Source organism: Pararge aegeria, chromosome 4 (genome assembly GCF_905163445.1).
Source record: "Pararge aegeria chromosome 4, ilParAegt1.1, whole genome shotgun sequence".
NCBI classification, from domain to species: domain Eukaryota; kingdom Metazoa; phylum Arthropoda; class Insecta; order Lepidoptera; family Nymphalidae; genus Pararge; species Pararge aegeria.
In genome coordinates, this window is record NC_053183.1 from 16,881,161 (window position 1) to 16,903,759 (window position 22,599).

Sequence of the window (22,599 nt, forward strand, 5' to 3'; positions counted from 1 at the left end):
ACATTTCAAACGCTCGGCCCCATGATTGAATTTAGAATCCAGTGGATTTGTATACAGTGTTCTACTTAGTATTCAAATCGAAGAAAACTGGATTTGCATTTACGCCGTCAATACAGGCTTTGAAGAATTGCTTCCATTCTACATTATTTTAGAAAGAGTTTACTGTAGCAACATAAGCGTGGAATACACGTTCGAGAGGGTTTGTTTTTATTGGACTCCATATACGTAACATTTATTATTATTATTTATTTATTTTGTTCCGCACTCAGTTATCCTCTGCATGTCAGAAAACTTCTTTCATTTTGATATTTTATCCACAAAAAACGATGAATTTTAATTATTTATATAATTAATATGCAGTATTTTTAAAATAGTTGTACACATTTTTTGACTTATAATACAGACTGTAAGTAGTTAATTCACAAATAGTATATTTATTTTAACGTAGCAAACTTGTAAGTTGTTTACACAGCGACGGTAGACGCGAAACTTTATTATTTGGTACAGATTTAAACGCACTTTAAGTAAGGATGAGGTTATCTGTTCGATAAGGGTATTTCATCAACAGCCTGTCCCAGTACTGGGCCAAAAACTCTTACAGGAGAGATGGTTCTAGTGTATAGATGACTAAGCTGCCCAGAGCCCATTTTTATTGATATATTAGTCCAAATCCTAATCACCTACGTAACCAATCATCGATTATGATCCCGTGGTCAGCCCGCCGTGCCAAGGAGGTCGACAGGGGGGTTGGTTATTATAATTTTAAATGATCGATTATTTTCTTAATTCAGTCATGATCACTTGGATCTACTACTGCTAAATGTAAAAAATGAAATGAAAAAAAAAAAACTATATTGTACACCTAACAGAACGAAATTATAAACAGAAAATATATCACACAAGTACAATCGGCGGCCTTAAAGCTAAAAAATGTTCTCTCTGAACATAATCGTAATGTTGTTATGTGAAATAAAACTCGCGTGTTGTATGTCTTGGATTATGACCCTAAAATCTAAGTAACGATGGGTGTGCTTTTTGTGACAGAGCTCGTCAGGGAAAGTACCGCCATGCTTATTTCTGCCGCTAAGCAGCAGTGTTGCAATGCTGTGGATATGAAGGGTTGCCGGTGTAATTACAGGTACAAGAGTCTAATACTATGGAGGGTAGAGGTAAGGAGGATCATCTGTGTATATGAAAAAGTGTCAAAATGTATTAAATTAGGATGGCGCCACATTTGCATCAAGGTAACTCTTAAAAGAAGCGCCAAATATAAATATTGTTAGAGTAGGCTTGAAAAATAAACAAGGAAGTAAGGTTATATTTACCACAATATTTTGTACAACGTAAGTTGTTGAAATTCTCAATAATTAACTACTTTAGTCGATAATGACATTAAATTTTTTAACTCGGCATACTTCAATTCATCTACGATTGCTACATTCATACCATACCCTGTGCATCCACCAGCGCCATTGTGGAGGATTTTTGAACTGTTATTTAGCGCATACAAGTGGACACTTTTTGAACTTTTCTCCCATATAAGATGACTCTCCTTACCTCTAACCTCCATATCTAATACCTACGCCTTAAATTGATGGGCACAGGGCGGCATGTTGCAGGACGTGCTCCTTGCATCCCCTGTGAAGTTGGCCAATATATTTGGTCCGTCCGTTAATTTAAAAAAAAAAAGCAAGTGTGATGAAAATAATAGGTATTACAACCTGCTTAAAGTACGCACGCTGCGTACGCCCTAGCGATCCTCTCGAACCTACTGCTTTTTAAAGTCTATTTCAATAAAGCCAAAAAAAATATTTGCACTTATTATTGTCTCCTTTTTTATGTCGCTAAATCGCGTAGCTATCCCGTGAGCCGAGTCACCGAGGTTGTCTGTAACAGATCCCTAAATCCCTGGATAAAAAAGGGATTTCAATATCGGTAACATGATTTTCATAAATTCATAGTGTGAAATATATTGTATTTGCTTTTATTTTCGGAATGGACATTGATTACTAAGGAGAAGAGTGAGTTCCGAAACAATGTGGATACAATTTACTGGAAGGCACTTTCGATACATACATATAACAGAAGTCAAATGTTGGTGAAAACAATAAAGCTCCGAATGTACCGAAGTCACCCTGGTGTAAGAAGTCCACAACAAAGATTATTTTTGTTATCACCATCACTTTGTCACTTGAAACTAAATATAAAGAGCAATCATTTATATGCAAGCTTTTTTGTTACGTTCTCCTTTTGTAATATAATCGACTTTTTTATATGCTTCATGTTAACGTTGAGTTCTCCTAAATGTTGACATCTCCAAAATGTATCTCAAAAACTCAAATGAAAAAGAATTGTATACAATTTCCATTACACGAATTAACGAATTTTATAGGTTGATTTTTGCTTTCATCATGTATCTACTAGAATGTCACGTTAATAGGAACTTGAAACCTCGGCATTGGATGCCCTCCAACATGGGATGGTTAAACATACTCGTATACTAACCGTCATCTCTCCGAGATTCTGGAAGAACTACGTCTAGGTTAAGTACTAAACAAAATTAGGAGGAAACCTTCGCTGCTAAAATTATTTAATAAAATTCAAAAATTCAAAATTTATTTATTTCAAGTAGACCTAATATAAGCACTTTTGAAACGTCAAGTCTGTGTGTAGTGACTCTACCACAGTTTATTGTGGGATTAATAAATTAGGGCTCGCTTGGGAATCTCATAACTTCAGTATTTGTTAACGAACGTCAAAGTCAAATATTTCTTTATTCAAATAGGCACATAGACGACACTTTTAATGCGTACATTACATGTATAATATGCCATAGAAGTGAATTGATGGCGATAACTAAATTAATCAAATTAAAATTTTAGCTACTAGGTTTCCATACGCGCCCGAATCTAAGAAGAAGCCCTCAACAAACTTAGCCAGTTTTTTTCATCACCATCTCACATTGTCATATAAAACTTTTAATCTAACCTGGTTAGAGAAATTAACGATTTTCGGTGTCAGATAGTGGTGCAAAGTTTATTATTAAGTAGTAGAGTATTTGTTGACGACTGTTGTTATCACTATCATCTCATCAATAATGCAAAAAATATGATGAAGCTACGATTTGTTAGCGCTTCTGATACGCTTATTTGGTTAATTATTTTGAGTTTTAGGAGTATTTTGGTCGAGAAAAGAAAATAGTTGGAGTCTTACCAACTTTTAGTATAATTTCTATAGTTAAAGCTTAGTACGCTTCTATGTAGGTACATATTTTATATTTGTTAACCGTGGTTAAAAGGCATGCGATTTCTGTGCCAACTTTTATCAGCATTCAGGGTGTTTAGCCTTGAAAAGATACACACACACATTTGCATACTTGATATTAGTGGGATTTAAGCTAACAGAACGTTTAGGTACAGACTGTGAGAATTATTCCCGTGTAGGTAACTCTTATCCCCGCTTTGAGTAACATGCACCCTTTATGCATATCTATATTTTGTACAGTAATAATTGAAGGACTTCGTTTTACCATCTGCTTGGTCATCTGTGTACTGACTGCGAGATTTTTCATCTTTTCGATCGCGTAAGAGTTTACTATGATTTGTATGGCATCTAAAGAGCGATATCTCTGGTCCCTAGATGGCGCTCTTTCTCTTTTCGAATCTTTCTCTGTATCTATTCGATCGCGTAAAAGTTTACTATGATTTGTATGGCGTCTAAAGAGCGATATCTCTGTCCCTAGATGGCGCGCTTTCTCTTTTCGAATCTTTCTCTTTATCTATTCGATCGCGTAAAAGTTAACTATGATTTGTATGGCGTCTAAAGAGCGATATCTCAGGTCCCTAGATGGCGCTCTTTCTCTTTTCGAATCTTTCTAGTGGTTTTTGATGCTTCAATATTATTGTATAGAAGCAGGCGTTACTTTGCGGAAATACATAATATATAATGAAAACTCAGAATCGGTATGGTGTAATTTATAATTTAAAACAATTATAAATTACACCATACAGATTCTCCTGCTGTTCGCGGCATATTATATTCGGAGCATGGCAAATTAAGCTTAATTTTTATAAGCTTCAATATTAGTCGTGTACACAGTTTCTATATATTCTTAATTCTGTGTTGATGGCATAGTCTATATACCTACCATTAGTAAATAGATATATTATGTTGTCGCAGACTTTAATAGAACCTTTAAGAGGAATTATTTCATTTTTTGTCTTATAAGTATTTTTTCCGGTTTTGCAACAGTTTTTATTAATGATCCGCTTTTATTAGTCGTAGCATGATATTATATAGCATATCGTCTTATTAATTTGACTATTCAACATAAACAGACGAATTCAAACCGGTTGGTCCTGAGATTAGCTATAGATATGAGCATTATCGTCATCATAATAATAAATAATAATAAATAAATAAATAATAAATAAATATACTACGACAATAAAACGGTATATACGACAAAAAAAAAAGTTCGTTCGGAAAATACGTTGTTGAATCATAAATCAAGCTGCTAGTCACTGGATGATACATTGTAAAGAGGAAATTCCCTTTGTGTTTGCCATCTTTCACTCTAATCTAACATTGTGATTTTGTTGGTTTATCGCTTTTTACGCAGCAACGGATCAACGGATCAAAAACTAGTTAAAAAGTAAGCTAGTTAAAAATATAAAAATAATTTTCTAAATCGTGGGAAAAATAAATAAATAAATATATTAAGACAATACACACATCGCCACCTAGCCCCAAAGTAAGCGTAGCTTGTGTTATGGGTACTAAGATGACTGATGAATATTTTTAGGAATTATACATAAATAAATACTTAGAAAATACATATAAACACCCAGACACTGAAAAACACTTTTGCTCATCACACAAACATTTTCCAGTTGTGGGAGTCGAACCCACGGCCTTGGACTCAGAAAGCAGGGTCGCTGCCCACTGCGCCAGTCGGCCGTCAAATGAATGAATTAATGAATATACTTTTATTGCACACCACAAAAAGTACATAAAAAAAGAAAAGTATAACAAAACAACGTATACAATTTGGAGGCCTTATCGCTTCATAGCGATTTCTTCCAGGCAACCACTGGCAAAGAAAACAAATACAGAAAATAAAAAAGTATAGTAAAAAAAACTATAGTATAGTCCGAAAAGTATTTTGTTAATATATAGTTTCCCTTTGTATATTCGTATAAAAGGAATAATGATAAAATTGTATGGTTAAATATATTTCATAAAATCCTTCGATTTCGAAGTAACAACTTCATTGACAACTTGCACAAAGGCGGAGGCGGATACTTTGCCGGTTTTTCTGCTAATCGTATTCTGACTATAAATACAATATTTCGAGACTGTCAGCCAAGTTTCAGCCAAAAGTAAGGAACTGGAGACGCACCTAAAATGTTTTATATTACACGAACCATTTAGAGCCACTTTTGCCCTCTTTATATTTTTAAATAGCAAACATTGTTGTAGCAGGAATAAGAAATTATAGGTTGTGAATTAAAATTTTTAGAATGTGTATTGTTATTTTATCTATTGAAGTTAGCACCCGTTTAGATCTCAATTCTTTTCAGAGAAGAAGACAACCACTCTTATTCTTCATATGGAAGTTGGCTCTTCATTTTTATATAAATAATGTTTTGTATGGATTGGATTTTTGCTTTCGTTCAGGCAAAGTTACACGACAAAGGCAATGTAGCGACCAAAGAGTATACAAACATAAAGTAATCTAGCGACAGCCTTTTGAAGAAGAGGAGAAATCAAAAGCAATCCTTGCATTTAAAAAAAACTTTGTAGATAGACAACATTAATGTATGCATACAACGCTATGTTCCAAATTTAAACGAAACTACAGTAATGGATTTTCTTAGTAGATTTCTATAGTTTCTTTCTCTTGATTCAAATTGAAGTTCTGTTCATTTCTACTCCATTAATATTTGTAAATTTAGGTGAAAAATAATAAGTTGGCTTAAGGTAAGCCTTTATATAAAATTAATTATCTCACCAACCCCGCTAAAATTATAGCATTCGAATGTGAGGCTCATTTGAGAGATGGTGTTTGAAGGCCTTTAAGATATTGACATTTTGTATGGAAACGTCTTGCAAACGTCTAACGATAATAAATATCAAGTGCCGTACAAACTCGTTCCGTTATTGAAGAGTTTTCGCTTCGTATTTGAAAACTCTTTGATTGTGATAATCGTCTTGTTATTCGTCCGTCCTAGTCCGGAAGGTAGCGTCACAATACACTGACTGATGGTAACATCGGTAGTTGATCTTATATGATGCGATCTGCATTGGAACACACAGCTTTATCAAGTCTCAGAGGACTGGTGCGAAAATGGAAACAATATCCAAATATTGTTTGTATAATAATTAACAGGGGTAAACTTCTCCTATTCTGTTCCCGTGCTTTAGCAGGTGGACACTGTAAATTTATCACTTTTCAGTACGGCTAGCATGGGTAGGAGACGATTATATCCCCGGGGAAAGGATAAAAATGTATCTTCTCCCACAGCTTTAACAACTCTCAGAGCACTGGCGCACAAGTTGAAATAATATCCAAATAATATAAGTGTATTAATAAACGGCGGTAAACTTCTCCTATTTCATGTTCCCGTCCTTAAGCAGGTGGACACGTTAATTATAACCCCTATCAGGGGATTTGATTGGGGGATATAATATTAGTAGGGGAGCCCACGAGGCTAAATGGGGATTTACTCGAGCGTCGTAGAGACCTATTGGGATGCAAAGCTTAGATGATAAGAAGAAAAAAATGTTATATGATATATACCTTTACATCGGTGGGGGAAGCGGCTATAGATTTTTAAATATGTAAAAAAAAACTGTTGCATAGACATCCTCGAGCGCATCAGATATTGATAGCATCAATGCCCTACGTATTTTTAATAATGTACGTATGTTAATCTGATCGTTTGCATGATGCGGGTGGTTGTATTTAAGGGTTGAAAATGAAAAAAAAATAATTTAATCGAGCGCGTCAGATTTTCTAAGGGAGTGTTAAGTACACAAAAAAAAAGCTCTCATTCACTAATCTGACGATTTCGATGGGACGCAAACTCGCGGCCATTTTCATAATGTGCAAAAAAAAATCGCCATTTTGAAATACTCAAGCGCGTCAGATTAAGATATATATGGTTCATCTTTCTGTTCTAAACGTACTGTCTCATAATCTGACGATTATCTAGAGGGAATCGCCTGATCTGACAAAAAAAAAATTAGAAAACCGGTTCACTTTAAAGGCCATCCCTGCAACTTCCCGCTAATTCCATTCCTGGGCGCTTGAAATTGTACTTATGACATTTTTGAGCTCAAAATATAATTTATGTGATATTTTGAGTTCGCTGAGTTCAAAGAAATAATATTTCTATGCATTCGAGCTCTCCCAGCTCGAAAGTCTCATAAAAGTTTCATAGAACACTATTTTTGGAATTTCCAAACCGCAATAACTTTTGAATGGATCAACCAATTTTCACGCGGTTGGCACCATTCGACGCTGTTTTATCATCCTCGTAAGTAATTTTGCAATTTTAATTGTTCGAACCACAAATTTCGGAGTAATCCCGAAAAAACACTTTTTCGGGTTTCTTTCGTTCACGATATCTCTCGAACGAATCAACCGATTTTGACCAGCTTGGTGGCGATCGACGTGGTTTTTCAAGCTCAAAGGCGGATTAGTTTTTGAAGTTAATCGATAAAGCCGGTTAAAAGTTATTCCAAAAAAACCACTTTCCAAAAATTTTTTTTCTTATTTTTTTAAATCATTGAACTTAATTAATTAAAAAGCTCAGGAAATAGCATGCAAATAAAATATAAGTGTATGCTTTTTTAGTAAATTACATGTATTTATAAAAAAAAAGATTAAAACAATTGAATGTTAGAAACGCGGAGAAGGAAATGTAGGCAACACGCAGCTGCACGCATTTAACTTTATCGACGAATTTTTGTTATTTCGGCTTGCGGAAATCGTCAGATTATATATTTTTCATTATTCTTGAATTATTTCCTTCAAAATAAAAAAAAATTTAGCTACGCTCGAGAATGTCGAGATGACGTATTTTTTTTACAACTTTGTTGCCCTCCCCTTTTTTTACGTCACTCTCAAATTGTCAGATTAGTGGAATATACACTTTTTAGGATGTAATTAACTCACCCTACCTTAATCTGACGCGCTCGAGAATTTCTGATTCTGAATTTCTGGATGTAATTTTTGTCTCCTGCATCTTGCGGTCTTTCCACTGCTACACACGCAGCTGATTGGAGTCCCAAGCCCACGGAGGGTGCGTCCGCTGACTATTGGTTCCCTTAATTTCACATGAAATGTAGTGAAAAAGAAAGCAAGAAATAGTTTAGTTTTCCGGTGCGATGTCGCGTAGAAACCGATTAGGGGTATGACTAGTATACTCCCTTACAGGCTAGCCCGCTACCATCTTAGACTGCATCATCACTTGCCACCAGGTGAGATTGCAGTCAAAGGCTAATTTGTAGTGGAATAATGATAAATCGGCGTACTATCACTGCCTCAAATGCAACACTAGCTCCCAGACTATCGAGTATGTTCCTTATTGTTTTGCATTTCGTCTTAAATTTTCAATTCGAATGGGCTGTTTATTCATCTCGAGTGAATTTATAATTTTCTTTAATTGTCTCACACATATTGACAGCCGGTTGGCGCAGTGGGCAGCGACCATGCTTTCTGAGTTCAATGCTGTGGGTTCAATCCCCACAACTGGAAAATGTTTGTGTGAACATGAATGTGTCAATTCAGTGGGTGTTTATAAGTATTTATGTGTATTTATAAAAATATTCATCAGCTATCTTGATAACCATAAAACAAGCTACGCTTACCTTGGGGCTAGATGGCAATATAAAGTATATTTATTAATATTAAGGCGGCTCTCTCAAGAAAAGGCTTAAAAAGCGTATAAATAAAGCTACTTTTTGACGGTATCTACAGAGTAATAACTGAGCAAAAATTATTATAAATCTACAAGATATAGGGCAGCAGTAAAAAGTCGTTTGATTTTGGTAAGTCTTTCTTTTATTATACTCATCTATAATTTTTAGAGCTGTAACCTTGTTACTCTATTCTTTATAATAAGCCTCATTCATTACCACTTCAGATTCACGACTCGTATGTCTATGTCGAAGAGTCTGGTTCCGCGAAAGACATCCACATTCCTTCATTTAATTACGAATGAATGAATATACTTTTATTGCACACAACTAAAGGTACATAAAAAAGAAAAGTATAACGAAACAGCGTATACAATTTGGCGGCGTTATGCGCTTCATAGCGATTTTTTCCAGGTAACCTGGAAATAAATAAAAACAAATACAGAAAATAGGTAGGTGTTGCATATACAGCGTGTAAATGAAAACCGAAATATTACTTCACAGGTACATTATATACTATACCTAAGACTTATCTGAGAAACCGTGACGCTAATAGTTTTAAATAAACCACTGTCATAGTTTATACTGAAATAATTGTTTTACAGATACAGCCCTAACAGCACATGCAAGATTTAAATCCAGTGACTCCTGCCACTTTGTTAGGTTCGCGTCGCGTAGCGTAGATAGCTATGTGCGTGTCGATCTTTTATCTTCAATAGGGCTGCCATAAATAATCACTTACTGGTTTAAATTTGTTTGTATGGACCAATAAATATACTTCTTATGATTTTATATTTTTACAGGGTTCATCCTTATTAAATATACGTATGCACCCTTCAACAGTTCTCCGTCATTCAGTAACACGTTGTATACATATGATTATGTATGTTTATATATAGATACTTCATGCATAGCTCTCTCAATCGCCCTCTGAATTACTCGGAGCTTTCTTATTCAAGCCGCAAGTCTTCAACGGTAGCACGTATACTGGTTGATAATGATAATGACGAGGGTGATCATCATCACTAGCCGACTATATGTGTGGAGGTCCCCGGTTCGATACCCGACGGACAAAATTCGGGATTACCACTCTACCGACAAAGGCATGCCGCCAAGCGATAAAAGCGTTACGGTACGATGCTGTAGTGGAACCTTTCCGGGGTGTGGTTAATACCTACAGCTACTATATTTATAGAAGGTTAGCCCGCTACCATCTTAGACTGCATCATAACAAAACAAATGAAATGATAACTTCTCATTTCACGTTAGCCCACTACTATCTTAAACTGCGTCATAACGTAACACCGAGTGAATTTAAAATCAAGGGCTAACGAGTAGTGGAACAAAAATAAGAAAGTAACATTAAATTATTATGGCTTTCAGAGCACGCGGCTCCTCTCAGAACGATAAGGGATGCTGTGTGTGTGTAGAGTAATTAATATTAATTATTTACATTAAACGTAACAGTATTCCCAATAACAAGAATATCACTTCAAAGGCATAAATAATGTATAAATCAAATTACATTAACAAACCTCCAATTATGCGCAAGTATAAGTAGGCCTGGAATCTGGATACAATTTACGATTATAAACACAATAACAAAATAAAGCAACCATATTATAAGATGCTGACAGTATCAAGTAGTTAGCTTTACATTGCTTTACATTAAATGATAATACTTACAATAAAACTGTAACTGGAAGATTTCTGTACATTTAATATATTTTGAAAATTTTGATCGGGGTAAGCTTTATAATCGATACTGAGTCCAAAACAGATTTTTGTTCAATTTTTGTCTGTCTGTCTGTCTGTCCGGGCATCACATGAAAACTAATGAACGGATTAAAATAAAATTTGGTACAGTGGTAGCTGATATCCCGGGTCAACATATAGGCTACTTTTTATCCCGATAAATAAAAAGTTTCTTCCGGGAAATGGGATATAAGTTTTTATCAATTTTACTTCATAGCTCCGTTAAATTTAAACCGATTTTAATAATTCTTTTTTTATTTGAAAGTGAATCTGTAGTCCTAATCACCAATAGGGCAGTAGGCTATCGCCGCTATTTACTTATGGTAAATAAAGATAGTACTACTAAATTCAATCGGTCATCTGACGAGGATTGGATTGATGGTTAGCTTCGGGTGTAAGGGAATTAAGAAAAAATATTGCAACATGCAACATTTAAGTCCTTTTTCATGTTCATTTTAATATTTAGCACTAAATAAATAAATGAGTGCCGTAGGAACCCGGTGACTTTAATAATTTTTATCTTTATAATTATGTCATTAAAGTCCTTTTTTCTGTGACGTTAGAACACAACTTACGAATTATGCACTCAACAATATGTAGCTCGTAAAAAATATATACACTTCGCACTGAACACCGTGGTATATTTAGCTTAAGTATTTAGTGTCAAAGACCTACTATCGTTTTTGACATACCATGTCAAATGATTCAAAAATGTAAAATCAGTGGATCACGATAATTCTATTGGTACTGTTTCTTGTACAAAGGTGAAATAACTAGCTTAAATTTTAAACCGATACATAGAGTATCGGTAACTGATACATAGAGTATCACTCAGATAAATTTTATAATTCGGTACATAATATAAATACCGGGACTTGTCAACTAATATAATATACAACTAATTATGCAGCTGTACACTATGTCATACATTATTTTATCGTAGCTTTAACCTTTTACGCTGCGCACGTAGCAGAAGCACTCAAAAGGCAAAAATATACCCAATTTTGAAACATTATTCATTGGTGCTATGCTTCTATTAGTCTTAGTGTGATTATATATAGCCTATTTTTCAATAAATGAGCTATCCAACACTGATATATTTTTTTTTAAAACGGACCAGTAGTTATTGAGATCATCGTAAATCGATCATCGATCCAAATAAACAAACCAACTCCTTTGTCTTATAATAATATATATATAGATATATTACTATAAGATTATGCATTATGTTACAGCACTTACTTTTATTTAAATTTTGCTCACATACTTCGTGTAAAAGTACAGTACAGTAAAACTGTTTCCGGAGATTTAATGACCAGCAATGTATAACTATACAAAAAAAAGTAACCAATGTAAATCGTGTGTCAAATTGTTAATCGCGAAATAATAAAATAGGTAACTGATATTTTCGGTAAATTTTTGTCGTAATAATTTATTGCTGGTATGGTATATTATTTTCCTTGGTCATATATGGCATACATTATTTTGTGTGATACTCTAATACGAGGATTATGTCGGAATATAAAGGGACGAAGATATATAATACGGACATGGCTTTGCTACGTTTGTGGTGGTTTCATATACAGTTGTCTTTACTTTTTTTATTAAATAAATAAATACACACATCGCCATCTAGCCCCAATGTGAGTGTAGCTTGTGTTATGGGTACTAAGACAACTGATGAATTTTTTTAGAAATAATTTAAATACTTATAATATACACACCCAGACACTGAAACATATTCATGTTCATCACACAAACATTTTCCGGTTGTGGTAATCGAACACACAGCCTTGGACTCAGAAAGTCACTGCCCACTGTACCAATCTGCTGTCATGACTGCCTCGTGATCCTAGATTAGATTAGCGAATAGGTGTAAAAAATTTATTACAAAATAAATAATTCCACTTTCTTTCAAGAAATTCTTAATACGAGACAGGAGAAAGAAAATATCAAAATATTGAAACACATTTATAACATAAATGTTATTATACAATTATGGATGAATTTTCATCTCGAACAAGTAGAATACTGTTCCTGTATTGCTAGTGTTTTTTTTTACTCTACTAGTTATCCCTTAGCAGCTATCTCACTTGCTGGCAAGTGATGATGTGTTTCAATATATTCGGTTTATTACGCGTCATACCATAATGCTAAATAGATATCGGCACGGTTTCGCTATAGTGGTAACTGGCCATGGCCAAAGCCAAACCAGAAAAGAGAAAAATCTGAATTTATAAATTCTCAAATTTCCCCCCGCCGAAGATCGAACATGGCCCCTGCCACTTAAAAGATCACAGCGTTTGCCTCTGTGCCTTTAGGGATTTATTATATTTGTGTTCGAATAATGTTTTAATGTTGGGTTTTTGACCCAGCCGTCTTCAAGTTGAAAAACTGCCAGGTGCTTTCCCCTGGAGGATGCTCCCCTGGCAGCCTCCCACCTATTTAGAGTTGTGTGCGTTTTAATTTGTGCAATTAGATATACATACACACACACACACACACTCACACACACACACACACTCACACACACACACACACACAAAATATAACTTGCATCAACAGTTAAGGTAAACATTGTGAATACGTCTGCAAAAAGTGAGACATTATCTATGTTCCGTAAAGCGTATTGGAATTCGGTCTAAACCCTTCTCATTCTGAGAGGAGACTATATTTGAGCTAATCCAGCGTCGTCGCTAGTTAAGTCAACCGCAAAACTAACCGCTTCCAGGCCATATTAATATGGTCAGATACATTTGCGGTGTCGCGTACGAGGGGATGTAGGCAATATTATTACGAGCGTAATTATAATAAACGTTGAAATGGAATCTGTTTGCTTAATTAGTACCATTGGTAGTAATGAAGTGCCGCGTATAATGCAATGGAATTCAATTAATTTGAAACATTCCGAATACCATTGTGGTTAATATAAAACCCTCAATACCTAACTCAACATGTGTACATTTGTACAATCCATTAACAGTCAAAAACCACATAAACTAATTCTATTTCAATATTAAAGTCGCTTTTTTTACTTGAATATTAACTAGTATTTGGAAGGTTTTTAGATTCGAATATTAGTTTTTCGAAAATTTTACTGTTGGTTTATTTCCAATTTATGTAACAACAAACCTTTAACAGCCAATATACACAATAACTAATTCTATTTCAATATTATTACAGTCTGTTTTCTGAATTGAATATTGTTTTTGTGAAGTTTTCACTGTTTTTGTTTTTCAAGCCTATATTTTAAAATTTTCATAAAGGCACGGTTTCCCAAGAAAACCCTATTACTTCAGTATTATTAACCAGCTAAATGTAGACCCGAACCCCAGAGTTACTTTTAACCCCGATGCAAAATGTAAACAAACAACCTGCCTGCCTGTCTGTGCCATCGTATCTTCTGAACGGACGAACCAATTTTGATTTGTTTTTTTTTGTTTGAAATGTGGATTAGTCGAGCTATATGCGATGAAAATCGATCCAAGATGGTCGCCACCACAAAATCACTATTTTGCCACATTAATTTTTTCACAACTCCCTCATAATTGGTATCAAATGAAAGGCCTTGGCTAGAAAATAATGGACACTATATCGAAAGCCCCCGACTTTCTACATAGTGTTTTTTAAATTTTCAATTTATATATTTGTCATTAATTTTACAGGCAGATGTACACATCGTTTCGTTTTGTTTGCGGGAGGTTATCATGATAATTTCACGCTGAAAGAATTTCAATTTACTCTAACACAAATCTGCTCCGCACAAGCGATTTGTTAAGGCTTTATAATAATTTCCTTTTTTATATTATAACGTCCCTAATGAAAATGTACCCACATGTCCTTTTCAGGGCAAAATATTTTTAATGTAATAACAATACATTTTCATGGAGAACAAATATACATGGATCACGAAGTATAGTGAGGAAAATGTTAAGCTTGCTATATGTTTACTTTTATTAAAATCATACTTGACAGCCGATTGGTGCAGTGGGCAGTAGCCCTGCTTGTCGAGTCCAAGGCTGTGGGTTTTATTCCCGCAACTTGATAATGTTTGTGTTATGATCATGAACGTTTTCCAGTGTCTGGGTGCTTATCTTTATATTACAACTTACGACCAGGTGAGATTGCAGTCAGTGGCATGCACTTCATACATGCACAAAAGCACTGCATACTCTAAAATTGAAATATAGCCCGTGTAATAAAAATCCTCCGCGATTTTTCCATTTTATGTAATTTTCCTGCTGTATGCATACCCTGGTAAGAAACCCAGAGCACGCCACTGATTGCAGTCTAACTTGTAGTGGAATAAAAAAAAAGTAGATATGATCGTTTCGCTTTATCTGAACTGTTTGTCTGTTACTTTGAAATAGCTATTAAAGTGTAATATATCTGATTCCGTTCCGCTCACTTTGGCAACAAAGTTGAAAACTTGAAGAAACAACAAAGCTTGCATTGCAAAGCTTGAGGAGTATCCCAGTTGGAGTTTCTAAACTTTGACCGCAGCGTCATCGTGAATGGGGAAACGGAGATAAGGTAAAAGTCACATAGTTGAATGAAATTATCTCTGATGAAGGGAACTACTATAGTAGCGTGTATCTTGTGTTACGGGTACTAAGAAGACTTTTTACTATTTCTTTATTCTATGCTTGTATTTAATCGTTTTATTTTGTTTAAAGATTTTAAACTAAGATTTTCGTGGCCAACCAACATTTCTTAAATATAATGCAACTGGGTCGAAATATGAACAAATCCAAAAATATTATCGTGTTATGGACCCGTTGAACTATAATTAAGAAATCGCACGTACTATTACTATACTACCTACTATTTACTAACGTGAATTAGTTTTAATTTTGAATTCAAAATTCATTAATTTATTAATAATAGCCTTACAATTAAGAACTTTTGTTGAAACGTCTGTCTGTTTGTAGGGACTCTACCACCAGTACAGCTACAGATTATATAGAGAAAAAGCAAGAAAAAAACTAAGCAGTTGCTCTTTGCCAACATTAACAATTTGCAATTTAACATTCATTTTCTTATGACGGCCGAGTGGCGCAGTGGGCAGCGACCCTGCTTTCTGAGTCCAATGTCGTGGGTTCGATTCCCACATCTGGAAAATGTTTGTGTGATGAACATGAATGTTTTTAAGTATCTGGGTTTATCTGTATATTATAAGTATTTATGTGTATTATATTCATTAAAAAATAGTCATCAGCTATCTCAGTACCCATAACACAAGCTACGCTTACTTTGGGGCTAGATGGCGATGTGTGTATTGCCGTAGTATATATTTATTATATATTTAGTATATTTATCTCATGAGATATGAAAAAGAAGCCGGATGCTTCCAAGCAACCTTCACGTTACACATTCCATCAATTGTCTAAACCGACGGAAATATAAACGTGTTATAATATTATTTCTAATTATTCAAATATATAATTATTTTATTATCTATTTATAATTATTCAAATATATGCTTTGGCAGTGCAAAATCACCTTAGGAATCATGTTATAAGAGCAATAACTCAATCCATAAATAACTTCTGTACCTCTCGCAAACATTTTAAATCAATGTATGGGAGGGTAAAACGCTTCGTTACGTAACGCGTCACGGCGCCAATCTGTCTAGCTTTCCTTTTTCTCGCGCATACGGCAGCGGTTGGCAGACTAATGTACATAATCAAGATTTTTAACTATGAAAAAAATAGAATTTTTTAATAAACCATTACCTATTTTTATAATCAACAAAGAACTTTATTGATTATGAAAAAAAAGGTTGACTATTTTTTATTGTGCGAGAGTGCTCCTGTGTGTTTTTATGTGTTGGTGTAATGTCTGTGAGTTTGTTCATTGCGTGTGTTTGCGTGCGTACAGGTGTGTGTGTATTCATCTTTGTATGTTGGCGTCTGATGATATGAAATACAGGCGATCCCGAGTCGCACACGTTTTTTTTAATGTTTAAACTATAGACCTTAATGTGTCTTTACCCTATACCTACAGGATAATTTTGAAAACACTGCGGATTTTGTTTTCTTGATGGATCGGTATCGGTAATAGAACATATTTTCAATTCTACTTCCGATTCAACGGAATGCAACTTAGCGGCAGAAATAAGCATGGCGTAGTACTTCCCAGGACTAGCTTTGTCTCAAAAAACTCTACTGCTGCTAAATTAACTTAGTACATGCAAAATTTTAACCATGCGTCAAAGTATAAACTGCAGTTATAATGATGAACCGCACGAAGTTAAAGAGGACAAATCAAATGAAAGTGCACTCCAAAGCACTTTACGTAGGGAAATTTCGCATCGTGATTCGTGACCGAGCTGACGGCGATATTCATAGAGCAACCAGAAGTGGACATACGTTTTTGAATCGTGTTTCTAACCCTCCTTTTTTACGGACCAATCAGAAGGCCCACCTGACGGTATGTGAAAACCCATCGCCTATATTGGAGCAGGACATCGCATAACGTGTGTTACGGCGCGTCGGCGTTTTATGCCGAAGCAACGCCAAGGGAACGTGTCCCACTGGGTGACGAGGCGCGAAATAAAGCAGGTATAAGAACCCTGCCTTATATTCTGCGACAGAGTTGAAGCTCTGTCGCGTGCGCTGGTCGGCGCCCGTCTGCTACGCGCACCGGTCGTGTTCTTCCACCTTGTTCCAGGTAGTCGTAGCGCGTGGTGGGGGTAGCGACACCGTTCTTCAGGTAGCAGGATTTGCTTCGCAATAAAAGACTGCTGAGATGTTTCTTGTTTCAATGCTCCGGGTCGACTGACTGGCATTACTATTTCGGATGGACACTTGCCGATAACCACCTGAGGGGTTACAACGGCGTCACCGGGGGAGTGGGGCGAGCGTGAGAGCTCGCCATGAGAAGAGCCCCAGGGCTCGACGACATCGGGGGGGAAAGACTGGCATTAGGCCAGAGTAGCCTATTTATGTTAAATTCTCAAATTCTCTCTATCGAGCGTGAAAGTACTCGACCGCCAATGGAGGCTTTATTTATTAATAAGTCTCACATAATCTAGTCGTGTTACTAAATAATTATCAGCAATTTCCATATAGTGTTAGTTTAACATTTAAATAATATGTATTTTACCTAAAAATCCTAAATGCTAACCGCTTATAATAAATTATGCAACTACTTTTATCACTTAAATTAATTATTATAGTTTAAGGTAAAGCTAGACGCAGACATAATGCAAGAAACACCCTGTGTCCATTAAGGTGAGGCGTGTTAAGCCTCATGCCGGTAATTACACCGGCAACCACACTTGCCAGACCAAAAAATAGCATTGCAGCAATCCAGTTTAGTGGTAGAAAAAGACATGCCGGTAATACTTCACCGGACGAGTTCTGTCATAAGAGAGCTTCTTATGACAGAACTCGTCTAGTACTCGTCTAGTACTACTATCATCTCTTTTTAATGCCAATGCAATAAATAGTCCACCAACCAGCACTGGGCCAGCGTGGTGGACTACGGCCTAAACCCTTGTAATTGTGGGTGGAAACACGTTCCCTGTCGTGGGCCGGTATTGGTTGAATATTATGATAATAATGATTATGACAAAATATAGATAATATATAAAATAAATCCTGACCATTTTGTCATAGTACGAAAGACGATAGTAAACGGCAAAAACTTGACATATACGCTAAAAGACAAAACCCGGACGTGACTTTGCGTTTGGCAATTGTATAGATAATTCTACAATTTTATTTGAATCAAACCCTCTGACGTCGGTTAGTTGGTAACATTTCTAAATTTAATCGCGACCTCGTTTAATCGTGATGCACAAAGAAAACTTGAGACACACTTCTAGGAAATTCTTTATCTATTTTTGACCCAATGACCTGATACTTTAGCAAATAGGAACGACGCGTATACCACCTCCTCTTAGAGGGGCAAAACACCTTAGGCAAAGCCTAAGTAATCTTTGTTAAAACGGACAGTTCAATTTGCAAAGTAGTATGTTGAATCGAAACTTAATTTTCGTAGGTATTTTAGTGCGGGTAAAATATTATTGGTGGATCTCAAACGCATAGCATTAATTAATATGGGCAGATAAATAATTACCAGACATTTGACGTCGGACGTGTCTGTCTCTGTTGATCTGTTTTCACTCAAATTTCCACGCATCGCATCCTTCTCACCTAGCCATTCAAAACCCACGCAAAGCGAACCCTGTGTTTGTTCCTTTTAAGTCTTGAACGCGTGCATTCGACATATCGAAGTATAATCCGAACTAAAAAGTTGTAAGCTCTGAAATAGCATAACGATATTAAATAGGTCTCGGCCGAGTTCCAAGTGAAGTTTAAAGGTGATATTTTGTGTCTTCGCGTTGGCGTACAGGAACTGCGTCATTGTAGAACTTTTGTGAGTTGTGTGTTGGCAGGTAGGTCCGTTCTCCATTTTCCTTTTCATCTTATCCTGAACACAATTCTAATTCGCTATTAAAGACTTTAAAAAACAATCTACAAGAAAATACAGCACTCTAATATAATATCAATTATTTACGAAACGCATTAGCAAATATGAAGTCTCACCGTTTTATCTACCGCCTGAATTTAAAACTGAAGATCAGAAATAAGCAAAACGGTAATTCCCCTGGACGAGCACTGTAAAAAAAATCTCTACTACTACTACTTTTGTACTGATAATTTATATTTCATTGTCATAAACTAATTTAGGCCCAAAATTCCGTACAGCGGAAAAACAGCAAAAATTCACAGTATTTTTTTAGAATATTTTTTGGCTTATTTCAATGGGTCTGGCGAATAAAAAGGCCAGCTTGCTTTGGTGAATCTATTCCATGTTAAAATACATTTCTAAAGAGACGCTCGGGCGTACATATATTTGTCGAGAACCTAAAGTATTATCAGCAGCGGACATTGAAAAAATTTTAAAAGATACTCCCGATAGTACCTAGCAACAAAGGTCAGATATTTTAATAACCCATCATACTCCGCCTGGATAGAAGCAAACCTAGGAAGGTGGTGGGACTCATAACAGGACATAGCTCCTTAAACAGACATCTTTCCATTATAGGTGTCACCGACAGCCCTCTTTGCAGAGCATGCATGGAGAAGAATGAAACACCTACGCACGTGATGCTGGAGTGCACGGGCGTGACAGAGCAACGCGAGATCTACCTGGGATCACCAGCCACTATCCCAGAAGTCCTAAGCAACCTGGGCGGCATGCTGGGATTCTAGAACGAGCTTGGATGGCTGAAGTAGCGAGCAACAATGGGAAATTTCACGTACAACAAGCGAAGCGCTTACGTGCGGAAACTGCCCAGAAGAAGAAGAAGAAGAAGAACCCAACATAAATTCATAAAACATCTTGATCCTTTTCCAGGTTGTGCTAATTATGAGTGTAAACGTCAAAAGCTAAATAGTATTACAATTGGAACACTAAGTTAGATAAAAAGTATAGTGCCGCTATACGAGTACACGAGTATATAAATGTATTTTTTTTTAATCGAAGCGGTCGTGCATCTTCCAATTCACGTGACAATGGCGGAGAAAATATGCTAATCTGGCATACCTAAAAGCCGAAAAAGCAAAAGAAGAAGAGGAAGAACAACAGGTATCTATCTATCTATTTCTCTGTCTTTAACATTCAATAGATATTTACGTGAGAGTGATCAGTTAAGTGAGTTACTCGGCCGCTCTTTAAATAGTTTCCCAGATCGGTCACGGTTGTCAATCTCCATATAGATTTTTCAACTACGCGGGAGATATTGTGCACACAACACAGGCACACCTTCCATTCTCCGACCTTTCATATTCAGATTGGACGGCAGTTCCGACACGACCAGAAATAGGTCGGGCGCTGAACCAAAAGCTTAACCTGCTCTCCAAGGCATTCTAAAGTCAGGGCTGGTATAGATACATCAACTCAGTTGTGCGCGCGGCCCTATGTGTGGGTAAACCTTGTACATATACAGTGACTTTGTGTGCGTGACAAGAGGTACAGTCGGGTACAAATACAAATACAGTTATTTACGGGTTATATACGGGTTTTTTTTTAAAAAAACAGTTATTTGGTAATTTAATGTTTATTTATTGAACATTATTCTGAATCGCTACTTGAAAAATCAAATGATGAATTTTCGGATTCGCTGCTCTCATCAAGGTTAATTATGAATTCTGACTCCATGTCAAAATGTCTATAGTATTCTTCTTCTTTCTTTTGTACATGTCGACAAGTATTACCCCACATCCCTTCATCAATTTGACTTAAACATTCATTTATGAGTTTCATTATTTCCGTCACATTTTGGTCGACATTACGCGAAGCAATATAATTTTTTAAAATTCCCCACACATTTTCTATGGGGTTTAGTTCAGGATGATATGGTGGCAATCGAAGAACTTTTATGCCATATCGCTGAAGTATGTCATCAATCTTGTAACAGATATAGTTTTCTTTATTTTTTTTAATCAAATCATACAGTTCAATTTTTTTCATATCTTGATTAAAAGCTATATTTTTTTCTGTCAGCCATCTCTGCATTTCTATTTTTTTGGAATTCGAATTTGGGGCTCTGTCATTTTGAACGTTATGGTATGAGGCATTATCAAGCACAACCACAGAGTTAGGTGGAAGATTCGGTACTAGACGTTCTTTTAGCCACTTTTCATAGTTTTCCGCGTTCATGTTAGAATGGTAATCACCAGAAACACTATTTGCTTTGTATGTCAATAGTGCGTTAGGTACGAAACCTTGTTCTGAACCAGCATGCACAATGATAATTCTTTGTCCTTTCGACAGGTTTCTCTTTAAAGGTGGTCCATCTTTATTACCCCATCCTTTGTTTTGAACATGATTAGTTAAGATATAGCTCTCATCTGTATATACGATACACCGATTTTCTTGACGGTATCTGAGTAAATTTTTTAGGTAGGAAAATCGTAGTTTTAGGATGTCATGCCGCTCTATAATAACACGTCTGTTATCCACAGTTTTTCGCCATTTGTATCCCAACTTTAACAAAGCTGTACGCAGAGTCGAAATACTTCCATCATAGTTAAGTTTATCTTGAAATATTCTTTTCAACTTTAGCAAGGTAGGTAACTCACGATGTTCTAAATGGTAATTTTGAATAGTGGAACGTATAACATCAACGTTAAAGTTGTCTAATTCTAACTTCTTTAAACGTTTTTTACGGTCTTTATGCGGAGATTTAAACTTAGAGTCAGATTCTTTTCCTTCAGCCAATATATTAGTAACTGTTCTCTCTGATACCCCCACTGCCATTGCTGTTCTTTTCCGTACGCTATTTAAATGTTCACTTAGTTTCGATATTAAAATTGGACTTGCACTGCAAACTGGATCACTTACTAGTTCCAATATATCTCTCGCATCTATTTTCAGAAATTCGTATACCTTAGCAATGGTTTCTCGAGTCTAAAACAATAATACGTAAACGTCAACAAGGATATATTTTTTCGTATATAGAATCATAATAAATACCTATTCATTACATCTAAATTTAAAAATAAAAAATATTTACCTGACTCCTTAAACATTTTTTCCGTGAAGAACTAGACATTTTCGTAAACGACTGTACCCGTAAGAAAAAGCGATAGGAACACGTCTTGCTCGAACGACGACTGCCGCGTCACTGCCACACGAATGAAAGTTGTATATTTACAAGCGCACGCACACATAGGGCCGCGCGCACAACTGAGTTGAAGTATCTATACTAGGAATTTGTTGATATAATAACCCAATGCTATTCATTGGGCCGACCTCGGTCGAATATGCAAACCATTAGACCAACGAAGCAGTAACTAAATGCTGTGATAGGCGGCTGGACAAGACAACTCAAACAATTCTTAATTCATGACGTTTGGAAGATCAGTTTCGGAGATTTGAGGAAACAGTTGGACGTTCATTATA

At 35.8% G+C, this 22,599-nt stretch overlaps 1 protein-coding gene across 1 annotated transcript; it reads right to left on the minus strand.

The window, feature by feature from the left end:
- Positions 1-20,732: 20,732 nt before the first annotated feature.
- Positions 20,733-22,395, minus strand: LOC120623379. The gene is made up of 2 exons (XM_039889379.1): positions 22,211-22,395; positions 20,733-22,104 (listed from the first exon to the last, which is right to left on the minus strand). Exons 1-2 carry the CDS (start codon positions 22,247-22,249, stop codon positions 20,767-20,769), a joined length of 1,377 nt encoding a protein of 458 aa, XP_039745313.1. The 5' UTR covers positions 22,250-22,395; the 3' UTR covers positions 20,733-20,766.
- Positions 22,396-22,599: the final 204 nt, after the last annotated feature.